The sequence below is a fragment of the Bubalus kerabau genome, chromosome 8 (assembly GCF_029407905.1).
Source record: "Bubalus kerabau isolate K-KA32 ecotype Philippines breed swamp buffalo chromosome 8, PCC_UOA_SB_1v2, whole genome shotgun sequence".
Taxonomy (NCBI): Eukaryota; Metazoa; Chordata; class Mammalia; order Artiodactyla; family Bovidae; genus Bubalus; species Bubalus kerabau.
In genome coordinates, this window is record NC_073631.1 from 22,520,174 (window position 1) to 22,537,666 (window position 17,493).

The window sequence follows — 17,493 nt, forward strand, 5'->3', positions numbered from 1 at the left end:
ATACAAATAAAAAAGAGTGTGTGTGTGAGTGCTTGGTCACTCAGTCACGTCTGACTTTTGTGACCCCATGGAATGAAGCCCGCCAGACTTCTATGTGCGTGGGATTTCCCAGGCAAGAATACTGAAATGGGTTGCCATTTTCCTTCTCCAGGGAATCCTCCCCACTCAGGTACCAGACAGACATCTCCTGTGTCTCCTGCATTGCAGGCAGATTCTTTAAACCCTGAGCCACCCAGGAAGCCAAAAAAAGAGTCGCTGCACCTGAACCGTTGTCCCTGAGATACCTCGTCTACATTTGAACTAGATGCAGATCATGAGATAGTAAACTTTAAGCCTGATGATGTAACTGCCTGAGAATTTTGATAGTCTCAGGTGAAAAGGGGGAGTACCTTGCACTTTAGAGAAATGCAAACAACTGTGACCAGATGGTGGACAGTGGTAAATTAAATCCTTTGCCACAATTCTTTGTAATGTCTCTCATCAAGCGGTAGAGCCTGTTTCTATCTTCATTAAATCTGAGTTGTCTTTGGGACTTCTTTTGACCAAAAGAATGTGGCAGAAGTAACATCGGACAAGCTCAAGAGTCTTGTCAGCTTCTGTTTCCGTCCTTTTAAAGCAGTGCCCTACATCCACCATGTAAGGAAGCTGCTAGACTAAGTGAGAATGAGAGCCTCTGTCAAGAAGCACCAACACACCTCAGTGGGCAGTTCACATCAGCTGGAAAATATGTGAGGGGGTCCACCTTGCATCTGGCTCCAGGCACAGCCAAACCTCTGCAAGTGAGCACAGTCAAACCCGAACAGGAACTCGGAAGAATCACGAGAAATCCTAATCAGTTTTGTTTCAGCCAGTGAGTTTCGAGGTGGTTTACTGCCCGGCAACAGTTACATGACACATGACCTGAGAGGTAGGAAAGAAATCAGAGGGATGGAGACTCAATGAAATCAGGGGAAACAAAGTCAGCTAGAGGAGATTACAAGATAAACAAAGTCACAGAGGCAAATAAGAGAGAGAGACAGTGGAAGGGATGAGAATCTGTTAGATAGATTAATCTGTTAGGAGAATCTGTTAGGTTTAACAGTCAAACTCCAGTTTAAATGATTGAAAGATGTGTCTTCTATCATACTGGCTTTTACTGCCCCAGCTATGAGAAAACTGGCTGCCCTGGGTTATGTTAAGGCACTTGACCACTTATGATAAAGTGAAAAGCTATTTTCTTTCTCTTGCATTTGCCATTTCAAGTGGTAAATAACACTCAGTGAGAGATTTATATCATCCAGTTAAGTGGTTAGCAAACTACTGTTCACTTAACTTTCATTCGAGGTTTCTGCTATAACTATCCTACTTTAAAGAAGAAACTTCCTTATAAAACTCTGCTCTTTGCTAAGATACTGCTAGGCAATAGAACACTGGCTCAATCCTGATGACATCCTTACAAATAAAAAAGTATTTTTTATTTATATCATATCAAAACATAATATACATATCACACATGCATGCATGCTCAGTTGTGTCTGACTCTTGAGACCCGCCAGGCTACTCCATGGAATTTCCCAGGCAAGAATACTGAAGTGGATGGCCATTTCTTCCTCCAGGGGATCTTCCTGACCCAGGGGTACAACCTGTGTCTCCTGCATTGCAGGCGGATTCTTTACCACAGAGCCACCAGGGAGATCCATACATTCCACACACACTTACATATACAAATGCACAAAGCTAGATCAGGACATCTGATGCCAGATTTTTTAAGACCAGAATAAAACTGCGATTACTACAAGCCAACACTGAAGAATAGCTTGTTGTCTTAAACTTTGTAAAAAGGCTATAATGACTTTCATCTTTACAACAAATTGAATAGAGAATCTCAACCGAATTATAGGAAACAAACTCTTACCAACAGTGTTAGATGATCCTAATTGTAAAGTAAGAGAGCTTAGATTTAAGCATAATATCCAACCTAATTATATTCCAAACACATTAAATGACATAGCATTCTACAGGAAGGAAACTCCTTAGTTGATTTATTGCCTAAATTATGGAAAAACAATTCAGTTATAGGACATATTCATGCATTTAAAAAGATCAGCTTTTCCACGTAATGGCTATGTAATTTGTGTTAAGAAGTAGATTCCAGTTCCAAAGAATGATCACGGTTTTGAAATTGTGTTCTACAGATATTTCAATTGATCTGAACTCAAGTTCTTGTCAGTTTTAGGAGCAAGTCATAGGTTAGCTTTCCTTCTAAACTTACACAAATTTTAACCGACGTTTTCATCACTCCTCCTTCTGCATTACGAGGTTCTTGTACATTATTGATAATAATTATGGAAAGATACAGCACAAAGGGTATTATCCTGATGGAAAAAAGCAAAAATATTTAAGAATAGGTTTTTCAATTTCAAGTTCTTGAAAAGATATGTCAACATTTTCAACTATTGAACAACCTCAATGCCTGCTACTTGGGTGTTTTTAAGTTTCTGAGCCTTCTGAAATTCCACTTTCCATATAACTTAAAATAGAATTATTTAAATTTCACTGGAGAATTCACGAACAATTATGTCATAATAGCTGGAAGTTTCCTGGACCCACCTTCCTCCTTCCAGATAGCATCTGTGGGCCAGTGGTTGACTGGTTTGAGAGTATAAAATCCCAGCTCCTTTATTTTTAAAACTATAAGTTTTGGGATTTAATCTACAATCCAGAGTGTCTCACCTGCTTAGACTGTGTCTGAAACTTTGGTGCTTCTCTGTGCAGAAAGGAGTTCACTTAGCAGGTCTGAGACTGTTATCCTTAGACACTCTTGATCACTCAGCTGGCCCGTGGCTTGTATCTGGAAACTTGAATATCTGCAGGGCTCTATGTTCTCTGGGCTTCCTTGATAGCTCAGTTGGTAAATAATCCACCTTCAATGAGGGAGACCCCAGTTTGATTCCTGGGTCGGGAAGATTCCCTGGAGAAGGGATAGGCTACCCACTCCAGTGGTCTTGGGCTTCCCTTCTGGCTCAGCTGGTAAAGAATCTGCCCACAATGCGGGAGACCTGGGTTCAGTTCCTGGGTTGGGAAGATCCCCTGGAAAAGGGAAAGGCTACCCACTTCAGTATTCTGGCCTGGAGAATTCCATGGACAGTCCATGGAGTTGCAAAGGGTCAGATACAACTGAGCGACTTTCACTTTCCGTGTTCTCTAAATAATTAAAATTTTGGTCACTGTGCCTAAAGCATTTTTACAAATAATTGCTGCTTAGACTGAAAGACTGCTTTCCTTGTGGGAGTCTGCAATTTTGGTATGTGCTACTTAGCAGGTCAGGCTTTCCCTAGTGGCTCAGTGATAAAGAATCCACCTGCCAATGCACGGGACGGGGTTTGATCCCTGGGTCAGGAAGATCCACTGGGAGGAGGAAATGGCAACCCATTCCAGTATTTTTGTCTGGGAAATCACATGGACAGATGAGTCTGGTGTGCTAGACCTTAGGGTAGCAAAGAGTCGGACACAACTGAGCACAGCACACAAACAGAAGGTGACCTCATGGCTGAGTCAATACAAACTCGTGACTCCTGGGCTCAGATGAGCTCTCCTGGTAGACAACACTTCACACATGTCACAATTCACAGATGGAAAATGACACACATTCTATGTGATTTTGTTGGGAGAGGACTCTCAGAAGCCTGGACTTTGTTTTCTCCAGACTTTGCCCCGTGTGCCTTTTTTCTTTTGCTGCTTTTGCTTTGTGTCCTTTTGACAAAATAAATCACATACTGAGTTCTGTAAGTTCCTCTCCTTAATTAAAGAACCTGGGGGTGGTCTTGGGTACCCAAGACACACTCCCCTTTCATTATTTTGCTTCTTCATTCCCCATTTTCTTACTGGCTTTCCCTAAGAGCACATCCTTAATCAACTGTTGGCATCCCAATCCTTGACATGGTCTATGTCTCTAGGGCAGCTCATGAATATTCTCAATCAGACCAAATATTAGTTTCAACTAGAAGCTTTGTAATCTCTATTCCTGGGATGATTTCCTCCTTACCTCTTATACTCTTTTCCAAATACCTCTATCCCCCTCCAAACTGTTGTTCTCTAATAAATATATATTTGGACAAATTAATTCAGCATTTACATGATTTGCAAATTGCATATGCATTGTATGTACAACAAGGCTTAAAATAGAACAGGCTTGCCCCATTTCTCCCCATACCGAGTCCTGTTTTCCAGAGACAAAAATTTTCCATACTTTTTAGGTGCTTATTCCTGATTTACTTCAGGATACCAGGTTTTACATTCCTCTTAATAATGAATTCCTGGGAAAAAAGAAGTACAACATGAACTGCTTGGGGAAGAAATAGTATTCAAGTCTCTCCTTCCTTCTACTCATAGGCGGACACATATCTCGTTCCATGAAGGAGAGGAAGAAATTGGTGGTAAAAATTAAGAAAGACTAAGAAGTCATATGACAAGCCAGTGCTTGGGATATTAGAGTCATCTTCAACCATCTTTCACAGTTTGTCCTTCTGGAACTTTTGCCGATATACAGAAATGGTTCCCAAAACAGGCAGAAAAATTTACTTTAAAGACCTGCTTCAGTACTACGCTCTTAGTTGTCTTAACCTTATGTCTTCTTCAGCATTACCCAAATCCAGCCAGTTTGCTTTGGTGCTGGGAGTCTTTGGATAAAAGAGTCAGTTCCTAGGTTCCACCAAAACAATCCTGTTCTCATTTTAGTAGAGGGGTTCACAAACTTCATTGTGCATGTATCAGAATTATCCAGAAATCTCCATAAAAATGCAGCTTTCTGGGACTTGCCTCTGTATATTGTAATTAAGTGAGTCTGTAGATAAGACAGGAATCTGGATTTATAGCACACTTAAGGAGATTTTGATACTGGGGGATCCAGGATACCCTTTGCCAAAGCAGATCTAGCACCTTATAGGGTAATTTGAAAAAATACTTGCATATAATGAAAATACACATATGTACATATATCTCATATCTATCTATAGATGACTTAAAACATCTAATGTTATTTATGTGCACGCTCAGTCGCTCAGTCATGTGTGACTCTTTGCAACCCTATGGACTATAGCCTGCCAGGCTCCTTTGTCCATGGGATTTTCCGGGCAAGAATACTAGAATGGGTTGCCTTTTCCTAATCAAGGGGATATTCCCAACTCAGGGACTGAACCTGTGTCTCTTGTGTCTCCTGCACTGGCAGGCAGATTCTTTACCACTGAGCCACCTGGAAAGCCCTAAAATTATGTATACATGAAAAATCTGTTGACATTCTTAGAAATCCAATAGTTTTTAACCACAGTGGCATGACACAATGGTGTGCTACAATCAGGGTTCAGGTGTATGTTAAACATTTGTTGTTAATGACATTTAGAGTAAGTCAGTTACTCTTAACAAATGAATTGCAATAATTTAAGGTTGTCTATATAATCATGACATTCCCAGTTAGTTGAATTTTGACACACTTTACCTAACAGAAGAGGAAGGAATTGAGCTTCAAGAACAGTATAATACACTTGGAGGTCATGGCTGGATACTGCTCTTACTACTGTACTATTAATATTAGTAGCTGTGTAATCAGGGATTGTATTGATTTACTTCTATAAAAATATTATTTTAGGGTTTCATAAAAATCTCTGTCAAGTGTGAATATGACTCATCCATGTCAGTGTCACTGGTTAGATGTTAACTTTTACTCATGTGGATAAAAATGAGAAAGGTAGCATAGAAACTCCAGGAAAACAGTAGTTTTGAAATTCACACAGAAAGGTATCAGTACTCAGATTCCTGGAACAGAACACATGATAATGAAATATGGATAGCATCATTTTATATGGATAGTATGATTTTATATCATCTTATATGGAAACAATATTTGATTTACAGTATCCTTACATAATCAGTAAGATCACAGACTATTTTTCACTTTCAGCCTGATAGCCTTGCTTTCTTTCTGTCTCTAAGGAACCAATTTGGGAAACAAAGTACAGTTGCCTCATCAATTTACACCTTTAAATAAAACACAGACAAATCCTGCCAAACCTGGAAGAAGGCAGATTCTGGGTTTGCTCACAGATTCAGCATCCTTGAGGATCCCACTTGCCCCCTGCCCCATCACCCCAGACCTTTTGTGCAGAGTTCTTGCCTTTGTGCTCAGAGATCTGGCACTGCTTTTCTGAAGGTCTTTTAATTATGAGTAATATTTTTTTTTTCTGTTACACATAAAACGTTCTTCTCTTTCTGGAGAGGCTAATTGCCTCCTTGAGTTCTCCTTTGTCTCTCATTTTTGTTACACCCCTCTGTCAGAGAATCTACACAAAACTTCTCTTGGGGGTTCTTCCAACTCTTTCCCAATCCTGCTCCTTAGGAGTCAGCTGGGAAAATGAACAATAACAGCAAGCGGCAAATCCTAATGATCTCAAAAGCCTGGTAAAGAATAATTCAGAAGAAAAGAGACTTTAGACACTTTGTGATCATTAACAAAGTTGTGAAATTTGTGAGGAAGGTGGGAGAAAAAAGATTTTTTTTTAATTATTTGTTAGATTCACAGGCTCTAATTCCTCATTTCCCTAGTTGAGCTGTAACTTAATTATAAAACAAAATCTATAGCCACAGACAGGCCTGGAGGTACAGTCTGTACAACTAATCAACTTTAATTCCCTGGGCTCGATTTAATTACAAAATGACATTCAATGCAGCTGCTAAACACTTTACCAGATGACCACATGATAATACTCGTACAGCACTTACAGGTCCCCAGCTTTTGAGCTGATCCTAGCAGTGCAATCATGTTTCAGGTATAATAAATTTGAACAGCTCTAGGATCTATAATCAGAGATTCTCTTGATTTTATACATTTCTGTAGTTGAGCCAGCTAAAGTATTGAGTTGCCCTACAACTAATAATATATGTCAGGGAGTAAAACATAATGACAGAGGAGATGTCCTGATAAAGAACAATAATAACAAACTGAATTTCAGTAACACATTTCTTACCTTTTTAAAATTCATTGTTGTTGTTTGGTGGACAAAGTGAAATCTGCCTTATGTATACTGAGTTATCAACTTGTATTTCAGATTATGACATACATTATTTTTCAATGTAACTAGACATAGCTAACTCATTTGTCTGCTTGTCTCAACGTTCCATAAGAAAATTTGGGAAGTGATTGTCCTACAAAATATTTTTTACCTGACAAAATTAATCACTAATGTTTTTAAAATAGTCAGCTCCTCTAGTATATTTCAAACGTATTCAATTTGTACAAACATCCAGGAAGACCACTGCGATACGTAAGATCTGATTGTTCATTTTATAACATTTTGCCAGAAGTTCCATGCACAGTTAACTTTTCATCTTAGAGCTGTTTTCATCCTAGCCCACATAGATATACTTTTAATAATACTTGGGATCCCAGTTTCTCCCTAGGTCTCTAGGAGGTTAAGAAAAATTATTTAAATTGAGGAAAAGGAATCAAGAAGCAGTATCATTAAGGGAGTTACTAATGATGCTAAAATAAATATGACCCTTACTGCTTTTCCAGCAACTCACATGGTAATGTAGTGTCATTTGATTCAAATTAGGATTTGAAGTGGGTTTATAAACACAGCAGGATGCGTTCCATTTGCGTCCTTTCTCCTAGATGTTAATCCTCTTTTCTTGCCCTTTAGAGTAGAACTGGGTACAAGCTAAAGAGAGGATGTATCGTAACTAATTATATCTATAGAGAAAAGAGCAACATTTACTGTCAAGTATCTGGAGCTCTAATCCCCTTCACATTCACCTTCCAGCCTCCAGTGCCGGTTCAGATTTTACCTGATGCGGTCCTGCTCGACTACCTGAGACACCAGACAAAGACAACACTGCACGTTTCAAAGTTGAAAGGCTCATTTCTCAGTACTGGCAGTGCTTGTCAGTCTCTTACCCCAGAGAGTATCCTTCTCTACTGAGCAGTGATTGAGTCACAGGAGGAAAAGATTCTGTTTGCTGGAAGAAAATAGGATAGAAGGAATCATGACGGTTACCAGATGCTCCAGTGGCCCTGTGGGGGCACCAGAACGTTTCTGCGTAGGCTGCAAACAGCAGCAACCGTCATCCACGGGGCCCTGCAGCGTGGTGCTCACGCTGCTCTGATGTGCAGTCACAGGATTCCAGAGTCGGAAGGGACCTTAGAGACAATTTTAGCCAGAGATTTACACTACGTCTGGGGGAGTTCTGTGTTTCCTAAGTGTAATTCAGGGATTGCTAAAGAGTCAGGGGGAATCTCCCTGAAACAGTAGCATCACACTTGGAAAGGATGCAAAAATCTTCAGTCAAGGCTGAGAGCAAGACAGTATATTTTATCAAACAAAAATCAGTTGTAAAAGTCCTGGGTAATTCCTATGGTTCAAGAAGAGAACTTTGTGGAAAATCCTCACCTGGGGGGGACTCTATGACATTCCTGGAAGGGAGAGTCCCAGAGTTCAGAAGGTTGATTCAGGAGGAACTCTAGGCTGCAATAGGAATCATGGCTTGGTAATCATTACTAAGACACAGTATCAGGGTGGGAGATGAAGGCTTCTCAAATCAAGTCAACCAAAGCTAACAACCCTTCTTTATTTACATATCACTTTCTGTGGCAAATTAAAAAATCTTAGAAAAATGTTACCTATCATTGTTTTTACACCTTGTCTTGATGATGGTTTCTTATTGCATGTTACTTGTTTTAAAAGTGAAAATACCCTGTGATTGTTTAAAGACCCTCTCCACAGCCACCATCAGAAAAAATGAAAGAGAGAAAGAGAAGAAACAGGAAGAAAGGATGGAAGGGGTAGTTGTTTCTGTGTTTGTAAACAGAACCAGCTATGACGCGAGAAGACATGATATTTTAACATAAGGAAAAGTATTTCTCCAGGGTCAAACAAAACAACCATAAAATAAAAGGAGGACAGATAATCTTTCTTACCATCACTGTTGATGCACACAACCTCCTGAACTTGGGAGCCTGGACCGCACTCCTTGCCATTATCTGGTTCACAGTCGCCGAGCCTCACCGCTTTCCAGTCATAGCAGGATGGCTCCTCACAGGGAATGGCTTCCAGTAAGTGAGGGCAGTTCCCAGTGCCTCCAGAGCCTCCAGTGGGCTCATTGGTGATGCGCCGCTTCCTCAGTTTGAAACCTGAATTGTTGGGGAAGGAAAATATTCTTTGTTACCATCATGGGTTGAATATTTCAGAAGGCTGAATGAAACCCTAAGTGAAAGCAGGATAAGGATAAAGGGTAAAATTCATATGTGCTTTATTCACTAGTGTATCCCCAAACTCTAGTTTAATAGGAGCTCATTAATAATTTATTAGATGAATAAATGAATGAACAAATGGCCAAAGAGAGACTTTTGGTGTTAGCTTACTATAGTAAAAATAAAGCAAATAAAAAGAGCTGGAGAGAGAGAAAAAGAGAGAAGAGATTTTGCTTTTGGTTAATTTGGAAAGTCTGTAGTTATAAAATGTTAAAAGACAATAAAATCTCCAAAGACACCATAAAATCTCAAGCTATTCAGAAATATTCATGACACCGATAAAAGTGATATTACTTTGAATTCCTCAACAGGCTTATGTGGTTAAACTTGAAAAGGAACCTCTGAGAAGTTGGATGATCTCAGGAAATTGTCTCTTTGAGCCTTAGTTGATTTTAGACTCCCCAGAAATTTGAATTAGGGATATAATCCATCTGGGTTCTAATGAGGAGTATTCAAAGACCTGCTCTGTGCTTTAATAGCACCTAAGTGTTGCCTTGTCTGACATTGTATGACAAAATTAGTAAGTCTGTCTATTACTAAGTGAACATACTAGAATCACTAGAAAGCTGTCCTTTGAAACAAAATAGAAAAGTGTTTTCAATTACTAGATCATGTGAAAAATCACTCTACCGTGCCTACCACATGGGAAACAACTGCATTTATTTTACTTCTTTCAGATATAACATTTGCATCATAAAAGTAATAGTCATTATTTTCTCATCTTAAAATAATAAGGAGTTCTATTTATTAGGTACTAGCTATGGGTCAGCAATGAAATAAATGCTTTATGTTTTATCTCCTTGGATCTTTAAAGAAAACATGGGTGCCAGATCAGATTACATCACTTTTACAGATGAGGGGATAAAGACGTACATTAATTAACTTATCTAAACAGTAGAGGACAGAACAGGTTTCCCGATTCAGGTCAGTATGACACCATAGCTCATCTTAACCACTGCACCAACTGCCTTAGATGTTCTCCATCTGTTGTCTAAAATAATAAGCATCTCGCCTACATTCTGCAGTTTTTATCTTCTGGTGTCATTACCAGAGTGGGTTTATACTTCTTTTGTAATCAGTACTCTTTAGCCATTCTAGAAAATACTGTCAACAAATGATCACAGGAACACGCAGCAGCGTTTGTTAATAATTCATGGTTTGACTCCATTGATGGGAGTTTCAAGCATGCCATTTTAGTATTACATACCTTTTTTGCCTTGCTGGTCATTACAGTTTTCATAAGTGCAAGGTCCCCACGCTGTCCAAGGTGAAACCTCACATTCAATAGGACAGGGAATGTGGCACAGCTGTGTCGTGTTGGGGACAGGGCCAGTGCATGATTTCAGGTCCACTGGTTTTGGGGCTGTTTGGAGACAAAGAGAGATCCCTTAAGCATTAAACATAGTACTGGTCAATAATATGATTCTTCTATGTGTATGAAGAAGGAAAAATGCTTAGAGAAGTGTCACCAAGACATTACTTCAATGCTTCTCAGCTCCATCCTGAGAATAAAAGGAGAAGGAGAAGGGGGAAAAGGAAGCAATGTAGTGTCATCAAAGGAAACTGGGCTAGAAGTCCTAAAATTGTTTAATCTTCAGCTTCACCACTATGCAATTAATAATGCTGAGTCTAATATTCCTAGCCAATAAAACAATACTTATGGCTAATTTTATTTCTAAAATTTTATAGTCAGAATCTAAAAATGTAGAATTTCCTTTGGAGGACTGAACAGAGTAGGAGGGGAAATAAATGTCTATGGAAAATCTCCACTGAGTGCCTTGTGGCACAATAGTCTCTGTTTTGGCCCACAGAAAGGTACCTGGTGGATATGATGAAGGACCAAATGGGGCATCTCTATCTCCAACTGCATGACTCACCAGGTACTTTCCAGAACTTTCAAGAGTACAGCACCTGCGTATGTGATCCAAAGCTCAGAACTGCTAAAGGGACTAATTTATAACTGTCCATGTATGTTCATGAGTTGATCAATGAACTGTGGATAAATACTGCTAGCCCATGCTTCTTTCTTCCTTTGATGACTGCAATTTGGCTATTTTGTACAACACATACATTTGACAGTTAATGTCAGATGGTGTCCATAGTTCTGGTTAAAAATGACTAAGTGAGAAAGATACTTGAAGCTATAAAGACATCAGAAGAGAATCAAGTTTACTACTGTCATAAAAATTTAAAGAAGCAAATGTCTTAGACACACATTTCTTTTAATGACAGCTAGCTTCTGTTATAGTCTGGTACTCTGAAAAGCCCATCCACGTAGCACAAAAAGCCTGACATAATAAGAGATTTAACTCTTAGGTTCTTTATGTAAAAGTGAAGTGAAAATCACTCAGTAGTGTTCGACTCTTTGTGACCCCATGGACAATACAGTCCATGGAATTCTTCAGGCCAGGATACTGGAGTGGGTAGCCTTTCCCTTCTCCAGGGGATCATCCCAACCCACTGAACCCAGGTCTTCTGCATTGCAGGCAAATTCTTTACCAGCTGAACCAGCAGGGAAGCCCATGTTAAGGACTATCAAATTCCAATTACATGGGATTGCATATAGATGTTCATAGAGAAAATAAAATATTTTAAACTATAATATCCCAACTTTTAAATAAAAATATTCAATACATCTACTTGTAGTTTAAATATTAAAGCAAACTGTAGGTACTTGCATATCCCTCAACTTTCTACATACAGAAACACACACAATCATAAAGGCTAGTATATTAACTCCTCTTTCTGCCACATTTTTCAGTTCTGAAAAATATTCTACAGAGTTTTCCTCCAAGAAGTACTTATTTCCCTCCCTTCTGAGTCAAAGCCTTCCCCTTCTCCCCTCCCATACACAATGAAGTGAAAATAAATGACTGGGCATCCCTAACTTGCTTAACATGAGCACCATGAGCATTCTCACTTAGGTTTATCAGAATTGCTACTAATTTGTATCATAACATTAGCCAAAGCCAAAAATGATTAACTGGATTGCTTTCCAACAATGAAAGCCCTTGGCACAGTAATGACGGAAAGTACAGAAATAAATGCTTCATTTGTCTGAATATAAAAAAAAATGACACTGATAATATGCATCTCACATAAAATGATTTGTTTTTAATATTCTTACAGGCATAAGAATCTTGGGATGGTTGATTTCATGTGGCAACTTGCCTGGGCTAAGGGAGGGTGAAGCACTGTTTCTGGGTGTGTCTGTGAGGTCATTTCTGGAAGAGACTGGCATTTGAATCAGTAGGCTAACGTAGACTTTCCTCACCACTGTGGGTGGGGCATCATTCAACCCACTGAGGTCTGAATAGAACAAAAAAGTGAAGGAAGGTCCATTTTTTCTCTTCCTCATCTGGGATATCTATCTTCTGCTCTTGGACATCAGAATTCCTGGTTCTGGGAAACCAGAAAGTACACCAGTGGCCTTCTTCCCAGGATTCTGGGAGCCGATTCCTATAATGTACTTATATACAACCTATTGGTTCTGTTTCTCCAGAGAACCTTGACTAATGTAAGTCTATAATACATAGAAAAACTCCTATAACTTCCAGTTAACGTAATTCCTTCATTTGTGGAATCTTTTAGTGAAAGTTTTAGTCCTTCAATCATGTCTGACTCTTTGTGACCCCATGGACTGTAGCCCACCAGGCTCCTCTGTCCATGGGATTCTCCAGGCAAGAGTACTGGAGTTGATGGCCATTCCCTTCTCCAGGGGATCTTCGTGACTCAGGGATTGAATCCTGGTCTCCTGCATTGCAGGCAGATTTAAATTAATGCTTATATGTATACTTACTTGAAAAGTCTCTGTGTTTTATTTTCAGTGAACTAAGAGTAACTTTATGGTTCAGTGTTATCATACAGTTTTGGAAATTAGAGTTGGAAAGTATACAATTGTGAGAACTGTTAGAGCCTGAAGAACTTTATTTTATATAGAAAGTTGAAAACTTTAGGAGGAAACAAGGCTTTGTTTTTTTTTTTTTTAATTAAGGAAACAGATAAAAACATTAATTCCTGGCCATTTTTCTAAAGTTTAATTTTAACTTGGTGTATTTTGAGTAAACAAAGAAGAATAATCACTCACAATTCTTTAACTACTAAGAAAGAAATATGATGAATAAAGGCTTAAGGAAGTATTTCTTGAAGCAAAATATGCTTAACAATCTTCTGCTAAGCTGGCCAACTCAGCACAAAGATAATACAGTTCTTGAAAAACAGTGCCAACTAAAAATTGGCACTTGCCATCTGCCTCTTCAAGGATTAAACACAAGCTGCTATGACAGCTGACCTTCAACACACTCTGAAAGGGGTTCAGTGTGGAGACCCAGAAGGCGGCACTCTGTGCTCTGGGTAAAACTAACAGGACAGGCTTTCAGATAGATAGTTTCAGAAGATTTTATGAGCCCACTTCTTGCATCTCCTCATATCTAGAAAAACACTAAAATCCTTTAGAGTGACATCTGCTCCTTATGATTAGCAGCAACCTTCTGCAAAAAATGTGTGCCTGATCGCACGTATTCCCTTCATCAAAATTATATATATATATATATATATATATATATATACACACATACATACACTGACCTTCTCTCCTACCTCTTTGGAGGTTTCTCAGAGCTATCTAAAATGCTGTCTCCTGGGTTATAGTCCTCATTTTGCCCCAAATAAAACCTAATTCACAACTTTCACACTGTGCATTTTTTTCAGTTGATAAAAGCCTCAATTTCACAGATAACTTTCTATCTATCTTTCATTAATCAAATAAACACAAGGGGGAGAATATGTATTTGTGTACGATTCTATTCCTTTGGTGATTTTCACTGTAGATTTTCTTATCTGGTATATGCTGGTTTGTTTTTTTTTTCAGTTTCAGTTTTTTTTTATTTAAAAAAAGATACTGTAAATAAATGTATTCAGCCAGTTTTACAAATATGAATCACACAATTGTTGATCTAACTGATTGGGTTCTGTCTTAGACCTTCCCTGGCATACAAAGAGGTGGCAAATTGGGGCTACCACTTCAAGCCTCATGCCCAATATACAGACTGACCAGTGGAGGTAACCAGGATGAAACCATCAGGGAAAGTAAGAGGAGGTTTGGGTAGTGAGAAACATAGGTTCAGCAGAGTCAACTCTATGCCTTCAAACAGTATATGCTTATTAATGTAAATCACAGGTATGAGCTGAACTCTTCAAAAGCTGTCTTTTTTTATTTTTTGCAATGGCTCAAGATTTATCTGAATTCAGTATGATTCAATAATGAAGTAAAGAACAGACACAGAAGATCTTATTAGGTTCTAGATTAATCTGTGAGATATAACTCCTACAGTTTTATATTACATAATATAGCATTTATTGCTGATCCCTTATTCTCAAACATTGAGAACTGAATTTTTTAGCATGGCCCAGTCATCATTCTTATATAATTTTATTAGAAATTATTAAGAAACTGTTCTTCCAGTATAAGGTCCAAAGAAGTATACATTAGATTTTTTAAAGTCTTATTGTTGATCTCTTGAAAATAAAGGAGATATTTTATTGTTCTCATATGACTTAAAGGGTTTTTAATTATATGTACTCTGTATGCTTCACAAGGTCATAAAAGAATTTTATTTTCTAGACTTAGCAATTTTTGTAGGTCTGAAACATTTTGCATTTGTATAGAGTATCACAATAGACAAAAATTCCTTATAGGAGATAAACTTAATCATTTGTTTCCAGTAATGAGGCCAATATGGTATTGTGAAAATATACTCTTTGTATAATCCCTAAGAATAGTGAATATGTAATTTTTTTCAAATTAAATGTCTTATTCTGAGATAAGTATAGATTCACATGAAATTGTAATTTCACAGAGATCCTACATATCCTTTACCCAGTTTCTCCCATTAGATCTCACAAAACTATAGTATAATACCACAACCAGAATATTGATATTGATACAGCTAGGGTACATGTACTGGGTCGAATAGTATTCCCCTCTCCACCCTGCCTCAAATCCGTGTCTTCTAGAAGCCCATGGACAGTGGAGCCTGGTAGGCTGCAGTCCATAGGGTCGCTAAGAGTTGGACACGACTGAGCAACTTCCCTTTCACTTTTCACTTTCATGCACTGGAGAAGGAAATGGCAACCCACTCCAGTGTTCTTGCCTGGAGAATCCCAGGGACGGGGGAGCCTGGTGGGCTGCCGTCTATGGGGTCGCAGAGTCAGACACAACTGAAGCGACTTAGCAGAAGCTCAGAACGTGACCTTATTTGGATATAGGGTCACTGCAATTACTAGCTAATGAGGTCCTACTGGACTCAGGTAAGTCTTAATTAAATCCAATGACTGTTGTCCTTATGAGAAGGCCATGTGACGACACAGAAAAAAAGGAACTGCCGTAATGTAGAGAGAGATTAGAGTGATGTAGCTACAAAGACTGCCTACATCCACTTTGTTCTTAATCTTACAGGGAAAGAATTCAGTCTTCCGCCATTAAGTATAACATTAGCTATAGGTTTTTGTACATGATCTTTACCAAGTCAAGGATGTTTCTCTCTAGTCCTATTTTTCTGCGAGTTTTTATGACAAATGGGTGGTGAATTTTGCCCAGTTCTTTTTCCCCACTGACTGATATTATCGTGTGAACTTTTGCTCATTAGCCTGTTAACGTGGTGGATTCTATGAACTGATTTTTCCAATACTGAACTGGCCATGTTTCCCTGAGTAAACTGTACTTGGTCCTAGTCTTCAATTCTCGGAATGTATAACTGAATTCTGTTTGCTAATATTTTGCTATGGGATTCTGTGTCTGTATTTATGAGGGATTTTGGGCTGCAGCTTCCTTTTGGTCCTACTAGCTTGCTGTTTGTTCTTTCTTTTACTGCTGTCTGGATAGAAGTTTCCTGTTCCATATTCAGCGAGTTACAGTAGTTTTCTGGTAATTTTCTTTGCTTTGACATCTAATTTGTCTGATAGTAATATACCCCATTCCTGCTTTTCTTTGAATAATATTTTCATGATTTATTGTTTTTCATTATTTACTCTCAACCTGGGCTATTGCTATATTTGAGGTTTCTTGTTGAATGTGTATAGTTGGGTCATATTTTTTAATCCACTCTACCAACCAGTGTCACTCCTTCTTACATGTTTAGTTTTTTATAGATAGAGAATACATTTTAATTTTCATATGGTGTTGGAAGCAAATTCTAACATTGCCTGAATAGGTATCTGTTAGATCCTTTCAAAATCTGTTCCCACTGGCGTTTCTGGGTGGTTTTCTTCTCTCACTCCAAGTCTGAGACATGGGAGGAAAAGATACACCAAGGGAACTCATCATTTGTCTTTTCTTGAGTTTTAAAATCTCTAGCTTGTCTGCCTCCTCCTCCATCTTTCAGAGTCATCTTATGGTCTGTTTCCTAAAGGATTTTTTTTTTTAATTTAGTGAGAGAATTAGGAAAAATTACAGCTTCTCTATCTTCCTGGAAGCAGAAGCCTATATGTTATTTTAAAAATAAAACTTTTCAACTTTATAACTGGGATCATAAGAAAGGAAAATCCTCAAATGAGTCCCCAGATCCAGAGCACAAATCCTGTATAGTACCAGAATCCTAAAGCTGGCCATTCCTTTGGGGCATTACTGATCCTAGGTCATAGAACCTGCATATCTAGATTTCTTTAATTACCAGGGACAAAGGAGGGCATTTTCAGTCAGAACATGCAAGTTTAACTAAACAGGCCATCATTAAGGAAATTTCTAAAGGATTTTTTTCTCATACAAAGGGAAGTGAACAGAAAAGCAGGGACTAAAATGGCAGATGGAACAGTGACCAAAGAAAATATTAAACGTGAGTAAGAACAAACACTAACTGTAAAAGCATAATTGATGTTTAAACAGAGAGTGTGGAAGGCAGAACAGTGGTCTCCTAAAGATCGTATGCCTTAATCCTTGGAATCTGTGAATACATTATCTTAATGGGAAAAAGGACTTTACAGATGTGATTCAGGGTTCAAGCCCTGAGATGAGGAAAGTATCCTGGATTATCGAAATCAGCCTAATCTAACCACATGAGTCCTGAAAAGCAGAGAACCTTTCCCAGCTGGTCAGAAAGGAGAGATGGGATAAGGAAGAGCAGAGATTCAAAGCATGAGAGGATTTGCCATTTCTGTCTTTGGAGGAAAGGGATAAAAGCCAAAGAATATGGTCTCTAGAAGCTGGGGACAGTCCC

At 38.5% G+C, this 17,493-nt stretch overlaps 1 protein-coding gene across 1 annotated transcript in view; it reads right to left on the minus strand.

The window, feature by feature from the left end:
- THSD7A (thrombospondin type 1 domain containing 7A) overlaps positions 1-17,493 on the minus strand; it is a 489,197-nt gene that overhangs the window by 166,573 nt on the left and 305,131 nt on the right. The window contains exons 5-6 of the mRNA XM_055589867.1: positions 10,488-10,643; positions 8,948-9,160 (exon numbers count right to left, since the gene is read on the minus strand). Of these exons, the coding sequence (XP_055445842.1) occupies positions 8,948-9,160; positions 10,488-10,643 (369 nt within the window). The remainder of the gene's footprint in view (positions 1-8,947; positions 9,161-10,487; positions 10,644-17,493) is intronic.